This window comes from Hyla sarda, chromosome 5, assembly GCF_029499605.1.
Source record: "Hyla sarda isolate aHylSar1 chromosome 5, aHylSar1.hap1, whole genome shotgun sequence".
In the NCBI taxonomy this organism is placed as follows: Eukaryota; Metazoa; Chordata; class Amphibia; order Anura; family Hylidae; genus Hyla; species Hyla sarda.
The window spans coordinates 23,878,554-23,895,197 of record NC_079193.1 but is presented as its reverse complement, the minus strand read 5'-3'; the positions used below and the strand labels follow the sequence as shown (position 1 = coordinate 23,895,197).

The 16,644-nt window shown below is 44.9% G+C and overlaps 1 protein-coding gene across 2 annotated transcripts in view; it reads right to left on the bottom strand.

The window, feature by feature from the left end:
- Positions 1–16,644, bottom strand: part of CALCR (calcitonin receptor) — a 302,356-nt gene that overhangs the window by 85,034 nt on the left and 200,678 nt on the right. For both annotated transcript variants that reach the window (XM_056519007.1, XM_056519008.1), the window contains exon 3: positions 1,339–1,492. In XM_056519007.1, the coding sequence (XP_056374982.1) occupies positions 1,339–1,492 (154 nt within the window). The remainder of the gene's footprint in view (positions 1–1,338; positions 1,493–16,644) is intronic.

Below are 16,644 nucleotides of genomic sequence, written 5' to 3'. Positions count from 1 at the left end.
TCAGGCAAAAAAACTAGACCTCATACAGTCCGGCCGATGTAGAAATGAGAAAAATTATGATCCTCTTAGAAATTGGAAAGACATAAAACAAAATAAATAAAAAAAGGTTTCTTGCCATGCGGGCAAATTCCGCAGCCAAATTTCCATCTGTGAAAAAGTTTAATTTACAACTTTAGGGGCATTTGTCATTGTTTATGCACAATTTTCTTGGTGGGGGGTTCACTGGCTTGAAAGGTCATGTGCTTTGTTTATCATTCTTTTTTTATTTTTTATTTTTTTGCAGTTTGCAAGATAAGTTTTAAGATAAATTCTTGACAATTGTTTAGACAGTTCCCCATCTCATGCAAAAATAATTATAAATATTTTTTAATATAAACTGTCTACTAATAGTAAAACTGCTATCACTGCCCATAGCAACCAATCAGAGCATAGATCATAACAAGCTGGTGTAAAGTGAAAGCTCAGCTGTGATTGGTTGCTATGAGCTACAAATCGTGTTTAACTGTTAGATACTTTTTGATTATCTCCCCCTCTGTATTTTCTTTTCCACCATCTCTTTGTTGTTTGTTGGTGTCCCAGGAGGCCAAATAAGAAGAGACCAGTATTATAAATGGTGTAGAAAACATTGGCCCTCATTTACTAAGAAAATCGGGTTGTAAGTCTATGTTGCTTTCTTACCCGACTGCTTTTTTCCCCTGGTATTTATTATTATGTCGCATCCTGTTTGTCGCACGTGGGTTTTGTAGGTTTTGGTTTCCAACTCCTCTGAGCTGTCGGGAAAAAATCCACAACAATTCAACAAATTCGGGTTGGAAACCTTAATAAATACGTGGGAAAGCTCAGAAATGTCGGGTAACGCCCCTTTTTCGGGTTTGGGAGAATCCACATCGGGTCCGTCGGGAAAAAATGTCGCATAGTGTCGCAGACTGGCGCACGATGTCTGCGACATGGCGCAGACAAAGATGCGACAAAAAAACCCGACAAAAGAGGTCGGGTTTAGAATAGTAAATGAGGGCCATTATCATACTCCTGACAAAGTAGTAAGAGACAACGTACTGTATATCCAGTTTTGTTATATTGTATCAGAGTGGCAACTCACTGGTTAAACCGAGTTTATGGGGTTTGACTAGTGTAGGAACTTGGGGTGGGGGTGTAGCCTAACACAAGAATACAAAGACCAACCCAGAGAGAATGTCAGCATCATGCTCCACCCCTGCAGAACACTGGGTATATGTTTTGGCTGCAGTTTAATTCTCTGACTGAAACAGTATATACGATGTGAGTATGGGTGGTCTGGGTGGGTGTAAGGGATATTGTACAAATCATCAGCTCATTTACCTGATTTAGAATACGGCGGATCCCTTTTCATTTTCTCGTAACATTTGAACTGTGCGTTCATCATTTTTTCCCTTGCTCTGGCGTCCTCATGTGCTAGCGGCATTAGTGTGGGATCGGCATAATTTACTGTAGATCCATAACTTGGAACCATTCTCTGCATAGAAAAAAATAAAATTAGTGTAACCTGATGAGAACAAAAGGAAGGAAAGAAGGGAGGGAAGGAGGGAAGAAAGGAAGGGAGGGAAGGAGGGGAGTAAGGAATGGAGGAGGGAAGGAGTATAGTAAGGAAGGAGGGGAGTAAGAAAGGAAATAGAGAAGGAAGGAAGGGAGAGAAGAGAGAGGGAAGGAGAAAAGGAAGGAAGGGAGGGAAGAGAGATGGAAAGAGAAAAGCAAGGGAGGGAAGAGAGATGGAAGAGAGGAAAGAAGGGAGGGAGGGAGGGAAGGGAGGAGAAAAAAGAAGGAAGGGAGGGAGAGAGGGAAGGAAGGTAGGGTGGGAGGAAAGGAGGAAAGGGAGGGACGGAAGGGAGGGAGAGAGGAAAGGAAGGTACGGAGGAGAGAAGGAAGGAAGGGAAGTGAAGTGAATGAAACAGCATATGCATGACTGCCATAAACATTGCTGAGTCCTGCACTTGACAAAGTTCAGAAATCCCATAGGCAATGAATGGAGTAGTGGCCAAGCATGGGCACCCCCACTACATTTACATGGGGGACACGTGACCTTTGTTATCCTGATCTGTGGGGGTCCCCTCAGTTGGACCTTCACCCCTGAGGTATATAAATCATAAACCTACAAACTATTTATGGACAAATAAATACTAGTGTTATCTGTTTTATGCGGCCCTATCCATGTACATAGTTACAATATCCTCACGTATCAACCAAGGAGAACTTGACAGGTAGAGTTATGTATTTTCAGCGGAGTTACCTTTTATATAAAGATTCTGTCTATTTCTTTTTCCAGCTCTATTGATTTTCTCTCATGTTCCCTTAATTCAACCCCATAAATTTCCTAAACTCTTTTCATTTTCCGACACTTGTCTGGAGCTCAGCTCAGCCTCAGGAGAAAGTGAATGGAGGTTTCAAGGAACAACCTAACAGTCAGTCAATGGCAGCAGTTTACTGGGGACGTTTTCATGGTTTAGACACAACCTCTTATAGATCTGAACAATATCGTTTTCCAGAAATGCAACATGTAGGTGGCATTTTTGGCTAGAAAGTCGACTTTCTTTTAAAGGGTCTATATACACAACAGCATGTCCGCTTGTGGAATTCCGCCTCAAATTAAAGCTCATAGACTTCTATGGGATTCCGCACTCCAATTCACACTTCAGAATTTTTGCTTGCGGAATTCCGAAAGCAGAAATTAAGAAGTGTGAATGGGAGTGCGGAATCCCATAGAAGTCTATGGGGTTTTTTGAGGGGGAATTCCGCAAGCGGAAATTCTGCCATGTGAATAGACCCTAACCCTATGTTGCAAGGAGTTTAAAGAACAAGTTCACACATCTTCAATACACAAAATGCATTCTAAAACAACCCCACTGGACCTCCATCGGCATATATTTTCAGTAAAAAGGCTCAACACAAACAACACATCCCTCTGCTCCTCCTTACTCTTTATTTGCTTATGTGGTATATTTGATTTATGTGGTTTGGGGCTATACCCATTTTGCATGCTATTGTCTGAGCTACCTATACACTTGTGATAAGACAGACTCATGTGCATTTATCGTTTTACGTACTGTGTAGAGCAAAGAAAGTTGTCTTCTCCCCCCCCCCCCCCCCCGTAGTGGAACCTAACTTGATTCTCGTTTTTTGAGACTTTTTATAGATATGTATGTGGTTACACCATCGTAATAATATTCAGTAAGCAACCTGGTCACTTATGGGCAAGGAAAATGGAACAGTGAAGCCCTAACTCACCCACAGCCACTGTCCCTACCTATTGGCTATCCGCCCTAAGATTGTCGAATCAACAACCACGACGACAAACCTTCCCTGCTAAGTGCTGGGGCAGCTTTGTCAAAATAATAAAATACAAATCAGACGGAGTTGGGGAACAGCTGGAGGCACACAAACTAACAGAAATACAGTACGACACACACACAGTCAAATCAAAGTCAAACTAGCCAAGGTCAGTACCAGGAAATAGCGGAGTACAGGAACGCAGAGAAAGAGAAGAGTCAAGGGAAAAGCCAAAGATCAATGAACAAGCAGATATCCAGTAAGCAGGAGGTGTCAGCTAAGGTATAACCTTTCACAAACAATGAACTGATCACTGCTCATAGCTTATATAGACAGGTGATCAGGGATAGACCTTCCTGATAGGTAGCAGAGCCGAGAACCACACCCAGACGACACAGGTCAGCTCGCAGCAGCTCCAGCCCAACTAGAATCATTTAACTCTTCGTGTGCAGCCAGAGCCAGACGTTACAGACTTTTTTTTATACAGTGAGTGATATTTTATACCTTTTGATTGCATGTCATACTTGTTATCACTGTGATCTGATCTCACGAAACTGTGGAACCCGATTGTAATATTGATGTGTTGTTTGTTTGCACTATAGAGAACCAGTTTGTTTTGATTATGATCAATTGTATATACCTGTGGATATCTAATAACTTGGATTGAATATTGCTTATATACTGAGGCATTTTGCACAGGCATCTTTCTTGAGAAATTTCCCCTGAGCGAACCTCAATGTGGGTTTGTATGAGTTAATATATGCAAATAATACTGCCTTCCAGTAACACATAGGGACCACATAATGGCGCTAATTTACTAAGAGTGGAGTTTTCTTTGTGTTTCAACCCCCCCCCCCCCTGTATTATTTCATGGCATTTACTATTTTGGTGCTTTTCCCTAGGGTTATTTTTTTCTTTACACCTGATCTAAGCTGTTTGGTTTTCCAGAGCTCAAATCTACCAAATTTAAAAATTTGCTGGGATTTTTAAAACTGTCCAGGCCACGACCCCTTTTTTGGGGCCACATTCATTTTCTCTGTCGGCCACGCCCCTTTTTGGGTTTTCTGAGTAAAACAGAGAGTTGGGTGCAAAATGTGTCACAAAATTTGGGCACAAAACCTGAGAAAATAGGGGTAAGTTAATGAGGGCCAATATCTTTTAATGTACCAACAATCATTAAAAAGAGAATTATATATATATATATATATTTGTAAAATAACATTAAATTTTCTGAATAAAAGTTCCAAAAAGTGTTATACAAAGCTAAAGCAAATACAGTGATACGATGCCTAAATAATGACACCAGGAAGTGCTAAATAAATTCTCCGTACTATGCCTAAATATTCCCGTTTTACAGTGCCTGTAACTTTAATCTGTTACATATTTTTCTAAATGGTTTATAAAGAACCATGTTCACAGTTGTTGATACTTAGTTCATACATTTACAAATACATAAACACATTCTAACTACTGTACATGCTCACTATATACACTATAATATCCATATATGAGAAAAAATATTGTGACTTGCTAGCACTTCAACGTCCTTTTGTTGGATTTTTGGAATAAAGAACTTTGACTGACAAACACAGAGAGGGTGAGTGCCATGAACTTTATCTAATGCTAGGAAGATACACTATAATATTACATTATGGTTTCTTGCTTTTCCTTTACGAAACATCGGCTGCAGGTAGAGCATGTGGGGAGAGGAGATTAGGAATTGGGAGTGGATCACATACACTTCTATAGCAGTCAGATTGGGTGACACATTTAGCCATGGAGCCCAAGCATTACAAAGCATATACTGAGACACAGCATATACATAGCTGAGGGTGGTTATGATGTCCAGAGCAGCCATTCAGCCTGACCGTACTGTCTACTTTATAAGGATATAAATAACAGCGATTCGGCACCTCTTCCCACTCCTGGCTTGACTCGGTATGACTGACATCTACTTTATGTGTGTATGTTTAGTATGTCTTTGTTAGTTGCTTGTTTCCCTGTTGCTCCTGACAACAGACAGGATTGTATTTTATTGTGTTGACATTTGACTCCCCTCACTTATTTAGGAAGGGATTGTCGACCAGTTGATGGCCTATCATTTAGGATAGGCGGACAAGTAGGCAGGGACAGGGGCGCGGGTAAGCTTAGCGAGCACTCCTTCCCTGCCCATACGTGACACCCACACTGCCATCGTAGTTTTATATATCTAGCCATTTTGTCAGATCTTGGACCCACTCAGTTCTCTGCAGTATACTGGTGCCTTTTTGTCTTTGTCTTTCATCTTTTACATTGTTTTGTGTTCTCAATATTTTTTTTATCATGTCCTTTTATGTCTGAGTTAATAAAGTTTACATTTTCTATACTAAATGAGAATCCTGTGCATAAATTCTTCTTTCGGTGTTTCCTAATGAAACTGAGCAACAATACAGCAAAGAAGCAAGATCTGTGGAAAATAAGGAAAGCATCCCCTTTGTACTCACTTAAATATCATTTTTGAGGTCACTACTTGGCTGTTGTTTTAATCAGACTTGAAGGTCAGTCAGACAGATGTAATTGTCCTTGAATGCTCAGCAAATCCTGAAGTTAAGCTGTTATTAGTCTTGATAACTATGTATCTCATTGAAAAGATAATGTTAACTGAGAAAATCATTCAGATCTTAATTTCACTGGAAATCTGTGGGCAGGTGCCCCATTTGTCACTTACAGTAATTGAATGGCCATGATAATGATTATAGACATAATAGTAGCTGACACGGCAAAGACGGATGACCCTGGAGGGGGAAACAATGAGTATTCTGCTGGGAAACTGCACATTGTAACTTTTCTAAAATATAAAAGTTAGAATAAATGAAAAATAAATAAATAAAAATAAAAAACCGTCAAACATGGCTGGGGTGGACATTAGCCTGAAATACGTCACAACCTCTTTTGGATGCAACAGTTCTTGACATCTCTATTTTAGTTTTTTTTTTCTATTCCAGTGTTCCTAGAGCTATAACCTTACATTCTGTTAAAATATGTGTATAAGGGTGCCTTTACATGTATGTATTTTCATGCAGATTTACTACAGCTGATTTTGCTACCGATTGAACCTAGTGGGTAGCAAAACAAGCTGCAAAAATCAGCACCAAAGTATGCAGCAAAATATGCAAGTGTGAACACACCCTAAGGTCTTGTTCACATGGGCGGATAACATTGCAAGATTGCATCGTGTTTCCCGCTGCGAGTTTGAATGGGGTTGGGCTCTCCACTGATGAAAATCTGTCTCAGAGAGCTTGCCCCCATTCAAACTTGCAGCAGGAAACTGTTGTCGGCCGACTGCTACAGGGCCTTTCAGGCAGAAGCAGAAAGTTTTTCTGGATGTGCATCAAAAACTTCCTGCTTCTGGGCAGGAAGCCCCATAGAAGTAGGCACAGAAGACGCTGGAGAATAAAGGTAAATATGTTTTTTGTTTAATTTTTCTTAACAGGAAGAAAACAATGACTACTTCAGATCTAGAAGCTAAGTAAGAAGATTTTATTTTAATAAAGTTTTATTTATTTATTTATTTTGGTGTGCGTGTCCTTTTTTTTCTTACTTTTTGGCTTCGTAGTGTACGGCGTCTGATATACGGCATCCATTACTTAGCCAGGACTTAGTATTAGCCCATAAAACCTCATTATTTTCCTAGTATCCACTGGCATCAGAGGTACTGGGAAGAATCAGGTACTGGCTGACCCGGACTGTCATAAATCATGGTCCATGCCTCGGGTTGTAGTAGGCTAGTATTATTAGGCTGGTATTGGCCAGATTAAAGTGCCAAAATAATTAACTGTATTTAAAGTAATATAACTTAACAGCTTGTTCTGAAAAAGCTAGTACTGATAAACCAAACTTTTGAAAAGTTTGCTCACCTCTAATGGTGGTGACTATAGATCATTCATGACAAACAATTTAGTTTTTTTCTAAATAGTTTTTTTTTCCTCTTTTTCCTTTTACAGGTTTGATTATTTAAAAAGTAATGTCAACATTTGTATATTAATTTGAAGTACAAAAGTATAAAGTCCAGCAGCCTTGTTCTAAAAAGGTCAGCGTACAATCTATATTGCAAAAAGTCCATGTTGACTGTCAAGTTTATAGGCTGGAAAATGTTGCCTAAGGATAGTTATTGCTTATTATATCTCGGAGAAAAGTTGTGTAGAAAATCATTCTTTACTTGTGCTAGGTTTTTCCCACTGCAAGTTTGAATGGGGTTGAGCTCTCCACTACCAAAAATCTGCCGCAGAGAGCCTGCCCCCATTCAAACTTGCAGCAGGAAACTGTTGTCGGACGACTGGTACAGGGCCTTTCAGGCAGAAAGTTTTTCTGGCTGTGCATCAAAAACTTTCTGCTTCTGGGCAGGAAACCCCATAGCAGTAGGCACAGTTACGCTGGAGAATTTGTTTTTAACAGAAAGAAAACAAGGACTACTTTAGATCTAGAAGCCAAAAAAGATTTTAATTTAATGAAGTTTTTTTATTTTATTTAATTTGGTGTGTGTCCTTTATTCTTACTTTTTGAGTAGAGTACGCCGTCTGATAGATGGCATCCAGACCCGGACTGTCATAAATCAAGGTCCATGCCTCAGGCCGTAGAAGAATGGAAATATTAGGTTGGTAATGGCCAGAATGAAGTGCCAGAAGAATTAACAGTATTTAAAGTAATAGTACTGATGAACCAAACTTTTGAAAGTTTGCTCACCTCTAATGGTGACTATGTGACTATAGACCATTATATATATATATATTTTACATTTTCTCTCTCTTTTTTTTTTTTTTGCAGGTTTGATTATTTAATAAGTAATGTCAACATTTGTACATTAGCTTGAAGTACAAAAAAGTATAAAATCCAGCAGCCTTGTTCTGAAAAGGTCAGCGTACAATCTGTAATGCAAAAAGTCCATGTTGACTGTCAAGTTTACACACTGGAAAACGTTGCCTAAGGATAGTTATTGCTTATGTAACTCGGAGAATAGTTGTGTAGAAAAACATTCTTTGCTTGTGCTAGGTTTGCCTTTATAAAAATCCATTTGTTCTAAAAAGTTGGAGGGAAGATATTTTGGGTCTTTCGAGACTGGTGACTATACAGACGTTAGATCTTCTGTCCTAAGCCAGTGGTATGCAAACTGTGGCCCTCCAGCTGTTGCAAAATTACAAGTCCCAGCATGCCCGGACAGGCGTTGGCAGTCCGGGCATGCTGGGACTTGTAGTTATGCAAGAGGTGGAGGTCCATAATTTAGAGGCCACTCTTCAAGGTTAATATGGACATCGCATGAGTTTCCTGGTAAAATTTAGTGTCAAAATTTGCGTCAGTCACCCTCCTGTTATATGTTCGGGGGGTTTATTGAAACAAGGTTTTAAGGGTTTGTCTTAAAGGAGAAGTCTCATACCTGGAAGTACAGAAAAAAGTTTTAGATCTTGGGGGGTCGAACCGCTGGGCCCCCCCGCAATCTCTTGTACGATGCCCCGGCTCTCCTCCAGAACAGGAAGCAAGGGCTGCCACGCCCCCTCCATATACAGTCATGGCCGTAAATGTTGGCACCTGAAATGAAGTATTTCTCAAAGAAAAAGATTGCCGTAATACATATTTTGCTTTACACATGCTTATTCCCTTTGTGTGTATTGGAACTAAACCAAAAAAGGGAGGAAAAAAAGCAAATTGTACATAATGTCACCAAACTCTAAAAATGGGCTGGACAAAAACTATTGGCACCCTTGGCTTAATATTTGGTTGCACAACATTTGGAAAAAATAACTGAAATCAGTCGCTTCCTATAACCATCAATAAGCTTCTTACACCTCTCAGCCGGAATGTTGGACCACTCTTCCTTTACAAACTGCTCCAGGTCTCTCTTATTGGAAGGCGCCTTTTCCCAACAGCAATTATAAGATCTCTCCACAGGTGATCAATGGGATTTAGATCTGGACTCATTGCTGACACTTCAGAACTCTCCAGCGCTTTGTTGCCATCCATTTCTGGGGGCTTTTTGACGTATGTTTGTGTTACGCCGAGCGCTCCGGGTCCCCGCTCCTCCCCGGAGCGCTCGCTTCACTCTCCCCGCGGCAGCGCTCCGGTCACGTCCTCTGACCCGGGGCGCTGCGATTCCGCTGCCAGCCGGGATGCGATTCGCGATGCGGGTTGCGCCCGCTCGCGATGCGCACCCCGGCTCCCCTACCTGACTCGCTCTCCGTCTGTTCTGTCCCGGCGCGCGCGGCCCCGCTCCCTAGGGCGCGCGCGCGCCGGGTCTCTGCGATTTAAAGGGCCACTGCGCCGCTGATTGGCGCAGTGGTTCCAATCAGTGTGTTCACCTGTGCACTTCCCTATATCACCTCACTTCCCCTGCACTCCCTTGCCGGATCTTGTTGCCTTAGTGCCAGTGAAAGCGTTCCTTGTGTGTTCCTTGCCTGTGTTTCCAGACCTTCTGCCGTTGCCCCTGACTACGATCCTTGCTGCCTGCCCCGACCTTCTGCTACGTCCGACCTTGCTTTTGCCTACTCCCTTGTACCGCGCCTATCTTCAGCAGCCAGAGAGGTGAGCCGTTGCTAGTGGATACGACCTGGTCACTACCGCCGCAGCAAGACCATCCCGCTTTGCGGCGGGCTCTGGTGAAAACCAGTAGTGGCTTAGAACCGGTCCACTAGCACGGTCCACGCCAATCCCTCTCTGGCACAGAGGATCCACTACCTGCCAGCCGGCATCGTGACAGTAGATCCGGCCATGGATCCCGCTGAAGTTCCTCTGCCAGTTGTCGCTGACCTCTCCACGGTGGTCGCCCAGCAGTCACAACAGATAGCGCAACAAGGCCAACAGCTGTCTCAACTGACCGTTATGCTACAACAGTTACTACCACAGCTTCAGCAGTCATCTCCTCCGCCAGCTCCTGCACCTCCTCCGCAGCGAGTGGCCGCTCCTGGGATACGCTTATCCTTGCCGGATAAATTTGATGGGGACTCTAAGTTTTGCCGTGGCTTTCTTTCCCAATGTTCCCTGCATCTGGAGATGATGTCGGACCTGTTTCCCACTGAAAGGTCTAAGGTGGCTTTCGTAGTCAGCCTTCTGTCCGGAAAAGCCCTGTCATGGGCCACACCGCTCTGGGACCGCAATGACCCCGTCACTGCCTCTGTACACTCCTTCTTCTCGGAAATCCGAAGTGTCTTTGAGGAACCTGCCCGAGCCTCTTCTGCTGAGACTGCCCTGTTGAACCTGGTCCAGGGTAATTCTTCCGTTGGCGAGTATGCCGTACAATTCCGTACTCTTGCTTCAGAATTGTCCTGGAATAATGAGGCCCTCTGCGCGACCTTCAAAAAAGGCCTATCCAGCAACATTAAAGATGTTCTGGCCGCACGAGAAATTCCTGCTAATCTACATGAACTTATTCACCTAGCCACTCGCATTGACATGCGTTTTTCCGAAAGGCGTCAGGAACTCCGCCAAGATATGGACTCTGTTCGCACGAGGCGTTTCTTCTCCTCGGCTCCTCTCTCCTCTGGTCCCCTGCAATCTGTTCCTGTGCCTCCCGCCGTGGAGGCTATGCAGGTCGACCGGTCTCGCCTGACACCTCAAGAGAGGACACGACGCCGTATGGAGAACCTCTGCCTGTACTGTGCTAGTACCGAACACTTCCTGAGAGATTGTCCTATCCGTCCTCCCCGCCTGGAAAGACGTACGCTGACTCCGCACAAAGGTGAGACAGTCCTTGATGTCTACTCTGCTTCTCCACGTCTTACTGTGCCTGTGCGGATGTCTGCCTCTGCCTTCTCCTTCTCTACAGTGGCCTTCTTGGACTCTGGATCTGCAGGAAATTTTATTTTGGCCTCTCTCGTCAACAGGTTCAACATCCCGGTGACCAGTCTCGCCAGACCCCTCTACATCAATTGTATAAATAATGAAAGATTGGACTGTACCATACGTTTCCGCACGGAGCCCCTTCTTATGAGCATCGGATCTCATCATGAGAGGATTGAACTTTTGGTCCTCCCCAATTGCACCTCGGAAATTCTCCTTGGACTTCCCTGGCTTCAACTTCATTCCCCTACCCTGGATTGGTCCACTGGGGAGATCAAGAGTTGGGGGTCCTCTTGTTCCAAGAACTGTCTAAAACCGGTTCCCAGTAACCCTTGCCGTAACTCTGTGGTTCCTCCAGTAACCGGTCTCCCTAAGGCCTATATGGACTTCGCGGATGTTTTCTGCAAAAAACAAGCTGAGACTCTACCTCCTCACAGGCCTTATGATTGCCCTATCGACCTCCTCCCGGGCACTACTCCACCCCGGGGCAGAATTTATCCTCTCTCTGCCCCAGAGACTCTTGCCATGTCCGAATACGTCCAGGAGAATCTAAAGAAGGGCTTTATCCGTAAATCCTCCTCTCCTGCCGGAGCCGGATTTTTCTTTGTGTCCAAAAAAGATGGCTCCCTACGTCCTTGCATTGACTACCGCGGTCTTAATAAAATCACGGTTAAGAACCGCTACCCCTTACCCCTCATCTCTGAACTCTTTGATCGCCTCCAAGGTGCCCACATCTTCACTAAATTGGACTTAAGAGGCGCCTATAACCTCATCCGCATCAGAGAGGGGGACGAGTGGAAAACGGCATTTAACACCAGAGATGGACACTTTGAGTATCTGGTCATGCCCTTTGGACTGTGCAACGCCCCTGCCGTCTTCCAAGACTTTGTCAATGAAATTTTTCGTGATCTGTTATACTCCTGTGTTGTTGTATATCTGGACGATATCCTAATTTTTTCTGCCAATCTAGAAGAACACCGCCAGCATGTCCGTATGGTTCTTCAGAGACTTCGTGACAACCAACTCTATGCCAAAATTGAGAAATGTCTGTTTGAATGCCAATCTCTTCCTTTTCTAGGATATTTGGTCTCTGGCCAGGGACTACAGATGGATCCAGACAAACTCTCTGCCGTCTTAGATTGGCCACGCCCCTCCGGACTCCGTGCTATCCAACGCTTTTTGGGGTTCGCCAATTATTACAGGCAATTTATTCCACATTTTTCTACCATTGTGGCTCCTATCGTGGCTTTAACCAAAAAAAATGCTGATCCCAAGTCCTGGCCTCCTCAAGCAGAAGACGCCTTTAAACGACTCAAGTCTGCCTTTTCTTCGGCTCCCGTCCTCTCCAGACCTGACCCTTCCAAACCCTTCCTATTGGAGGTTGATGCCTCCTCAGTGGGAGCTGGAGCTGTTCTTCTACAAAAAAATTCTTCCGGGCATGCTGTCACTTGTGGTTTTTTCTCTAGGACCTTCTCTCCAGCGGAGAGGAACTACTCCATCGGGGATCGAGAGCTTCTAGCCATTAAATTAGCACTTGAGAAATGGAGGCATCTGCTGGAGGGATCAAGTTCTCCTGTTATTATCTACACCGACCACAAGAACCTCTCCTACCTCCAGTCTGCCCAACGGCTGAATCCTCGCCAGGCCCGGTGGTCTCTGTTCTTTGCCCGATTTAATTTTGAGATTCACTTTCGTCCTGCCGATAAGAACATTAGGGCCGATGCTCTCTCTCGTTCCTCGGATGCCTCAGAAGTTGAACTCTCTCCGCAACACATCATTCCACCTGACTGCCTGATCTCCACTTCTCCTGCCTCCATCAGGCAGACTCCTCCAGGAAAGACCTTTGTTTCTCCTCGCCAACGCCTCGGAATCCTCAAATGGGGTCACTCCTCCCATCTCGCAGGTCATGCGGGTATCAAGAAATCTGTGCAACTCATCTCCCGCTTCTATTGGTGGCCGACTCTGGAGACGGATGTTGTGGACTTTGTGCGAGCCTGCACTATCTGTGCCCGGGATAAGACTCCTCGCCAGAAGCCCGCTGGTTTTCTTCATCCTCTGCCTGTCCCCGAACAGCCTTGGTCTCTGATTGGTATGGATTTTATTACTGATTTACCCCCTTCCCGTGGCAACACTGTTATTTGGGTGGTCGTTGATCGATTCTCCAAAATGGCACATTTCATCCCTCTTCCTGGTCTTCCTTCTGCGCCTCAGTTGGCTAAACAATTTTTTGTACACATTTTTCGTCTTCACGGGTTGCCTACGCAGATTGTCTCGGATAGAGGCGTCCAATTCGTGTCTAAATTCTGGAGGGCTCTCTGTAAACAACTCAAGATTAAATTAAATTTTTCTTCTGCATATCATCCCCAGTCCAATGGACAAGTAGAAAGGATTAACCAGATCTTGGGTGATTATTTGCGACATTTTGTTTCCTCCCGCCAGGATGACTGGGCAGATCTCCTCCCATGGGCCGAATTCTCGTATAACTTCAGGGTCTCTGAGTCTTCCTCCAAATCCCCATTTTTCGTGGTGTACGGCCGTCACCCTCTTCCCCCCCTCCCTACTCCCTTGCCCTCTGGTCTGCCCGCTGTGGATGAAATTTCTCGTGACCTTTCCATCATATGGAGAGAGACCCAAAATTCTCTCTTACAGGCTTCATCACGCATGAAGAAGTTCGCGGATAAGAAAAGAAGAGCTCCCCCCGTTTTTTCCCCTGGAGACAAGGTATGGCTCTCCGCTAAATATGTCCGCTTCCGTGTCCCTAGCTACAAGTTGGGACCACGCTATCTTGGTCCTTTCAAAATTTTGTGTCAAATTAATCCTGTCTCTTATAAACTTCTTCTTCCTCCCTCTCTTCGTATCCCTAATGCCTTTCACGTCTCTCTTCTCAAACCACTCATCCTCAACCGTTTTTCTCCCAAATCTGTTCCTCCCACTCCTGTTTCCGGCTCCTCGGACATCTTCTCGGTCAAAGAAATTTTAGCTGCCAAAAAGGTCAGAGGGAAAAATTTTTTTTTAGTGGACTGGGAGGGTTGTGGTCCTGAAGAGAGATCCTGGGAACCTGAGGACAACATCCTAGACAAAAGTCTGCTCCTCAGGTTCTCAGGCTCTAAGAAGAGGGGGAGACCCAAGGGGGGGGGTACTGTTACGCCGAGCGCTCCGGGTCCCCGCTCCTCCCCGGAGCGCTCGCTTCACTCTCCCCGCGGCAGCGCTCCGGTCACGTCCTCTGACCCGGGGCGCTGCGATTCCGCTGCCAGCCGGGATGCGATTCGCGATGCGGGTTGCGCCCGCTCGCGATGCGCACCCCGGCTCCCCTACCTGACTCGCTCTCCGTCTGTTCTGTCCCGGCGCGCGCGGCCCCGCTCCCTAGGGCGCGCGCGCGCCGGGTCTCTGCGATTTAAAGGGCCACTGCGCCGCTGATTGGCGCAGTGGTTCCAATCAGTGTGTTCACCTGTGCACTTCCCTATATCACCTCACTTCCCCTGCACTCCCTTGCCGGATCTTGTTGCCTTAGTGCCAGTGAAAGCGTTCCTTGTGTGTTCCTTGCCTGTGTTTCCAGACCTTCTGCCGTTGCCCCTGACTACGATCCTTGCTGCCTGCCCCGACCTTCTGCTACGTCCGACCTTGCTTTTGCCTACTCCCTTGTACCGCGCCTATCTTCAGCAGCCAGAGAGGTGAGCCGTTGCTAGTGGATACGACCTGGTCACTACCGCCGCAGCAAGACCATCCCGCTTTGCGGCGGGCTCTGGTGAAAACCAGTAGTGGCTTAGAACCGGTCCACTAGCACGGTCCACGCCAATCCCTCTCTGGCACAGAGGATCCACTACCTGCCAGCCGGCATCGTGACAGTTTGGAGGCATTGTCCTGCTAAAAGACCCAAGATCTTGGACACAAACCGAGCTTTCTGACACTGGGCTGTACAGTGCCACCCAAAATCCATTGGTAATCCTCAGATTTCATGATGCCTTTCACACATCCCCCAGTGCCAGAGGCAGCAAAATAACCCCCAAACATAATTGACCCTCCACCATATTTCACTGTAGGTACTGTGTTCTTTTCTTTGTAGACCTCATTTCGTTTTCGGTAAACAGTAGAATGATGTGCTTTGCCAAAAAGCTCTATCTTGGTCTCATCTGTCCACAAGACGTTTTCCCAGAAGGATTTTGGTTACTCAAGTTCATTTTGGTAAAATGTAGTCTTGCTTTTTTATGTCTCTATGTCAGCAGTGAGGTCCTCCTGGGTCTCCTGCCATAGCGTTTAATTTCATTTAAATGTTGACGGATGGTTCGCTCTGACACTGATGCTCCCTGAGCCTGCAGGACAGCTTGAATATCTTTGGAACTTGTTTGGGGCTGCTTATCCACCATCTGGACTATCCTTCGTTGACACATTTTATCAATTTTTCTCTTACGTCCACGCCCAGGGAGATTAGCTACAGTGTCATGGGTTGCAAACTTCTTGATAATGTTGCGCACTGTGGACAAAGGCAAATCTAGATCTCTGGAGATGGACTTGTAACCTTGAGATTGTTAATATTTTTCTACAATTTCGGTTCTCAAGTCCTCAGACAGTTCTCTTCTCCTCTTTCTGTTGTCCATGCTTAGTGTAGCACACTCAGACACACAATGTAAAGACTAAGTGAACTTCTCTCCTTTTTATCTGCTTTCAGGTGTGATTTTTATATTGCCCACACCTGTTACTTGCCCCAGGTGAGTTTAAAGGAGCATCACATGCTTGAAACAATCTTATTTTTCCACAATTTTGAAAGGGTGCCAATAATTTTGTCCAGCCCATTTTTGGAGTTTGGTGACATTATGTCCAATTTGCTTTTTTTCCTCCCTTTTTTGCTTTAGTTCCAATACACACAAAGGGAATAAACATGTGTATAGCAAAACATGTGTTACTGCAATCCTTTTCTGTGAGAAATACTTCACTTTCTAGAAAAATAATTTCAGGGGTGCCAACATTTATGGCCATGACTGCATCTCTGTGGGAGAGCCAAAGATTGCCGAATGGTTCTCCCATAGAGATATAAGGAGGGGGCGTGGCAGCTTTAAACATGTAAATATGTTAAGAAATTGCAACATTTAGCTTCCTCATAACTGTAGCACCTGCAGATCATATGACTATAAGGCTAGGTTCAGACTACAGAATTTCCGCCTGGAATTCCTCTTTGAAATTGCAGGCGGAAATTCCGCTTGCTAAAATGTATAGTGTAGTGAATGGGTTTCCGTTCACAAATTCACACTGCGGAATTTGAGAAGCGGAATTTGTGAACGGAAAATCCGCTTGGAAATTTCCGACCTGAAGAATGGGGTTGCTCTTTCTTCAGGCGGAAATACTCTATTGGAGACTGCAGTGTCCGCGCGGTCCTAGCGCCGACTGATTCAGTCAGCGCTGGACGCACTCGGAATCTCCGGGCGGAAATTTTCAGCCCGGAGATTCCGTAGTCTGAACCTAGCCTTATAGTTCATGGTCCTAGGTAGACACTGCTTCCCGGAGTTCCTACATACTTCTCTAGCTTAGATGGTGAAATCCACT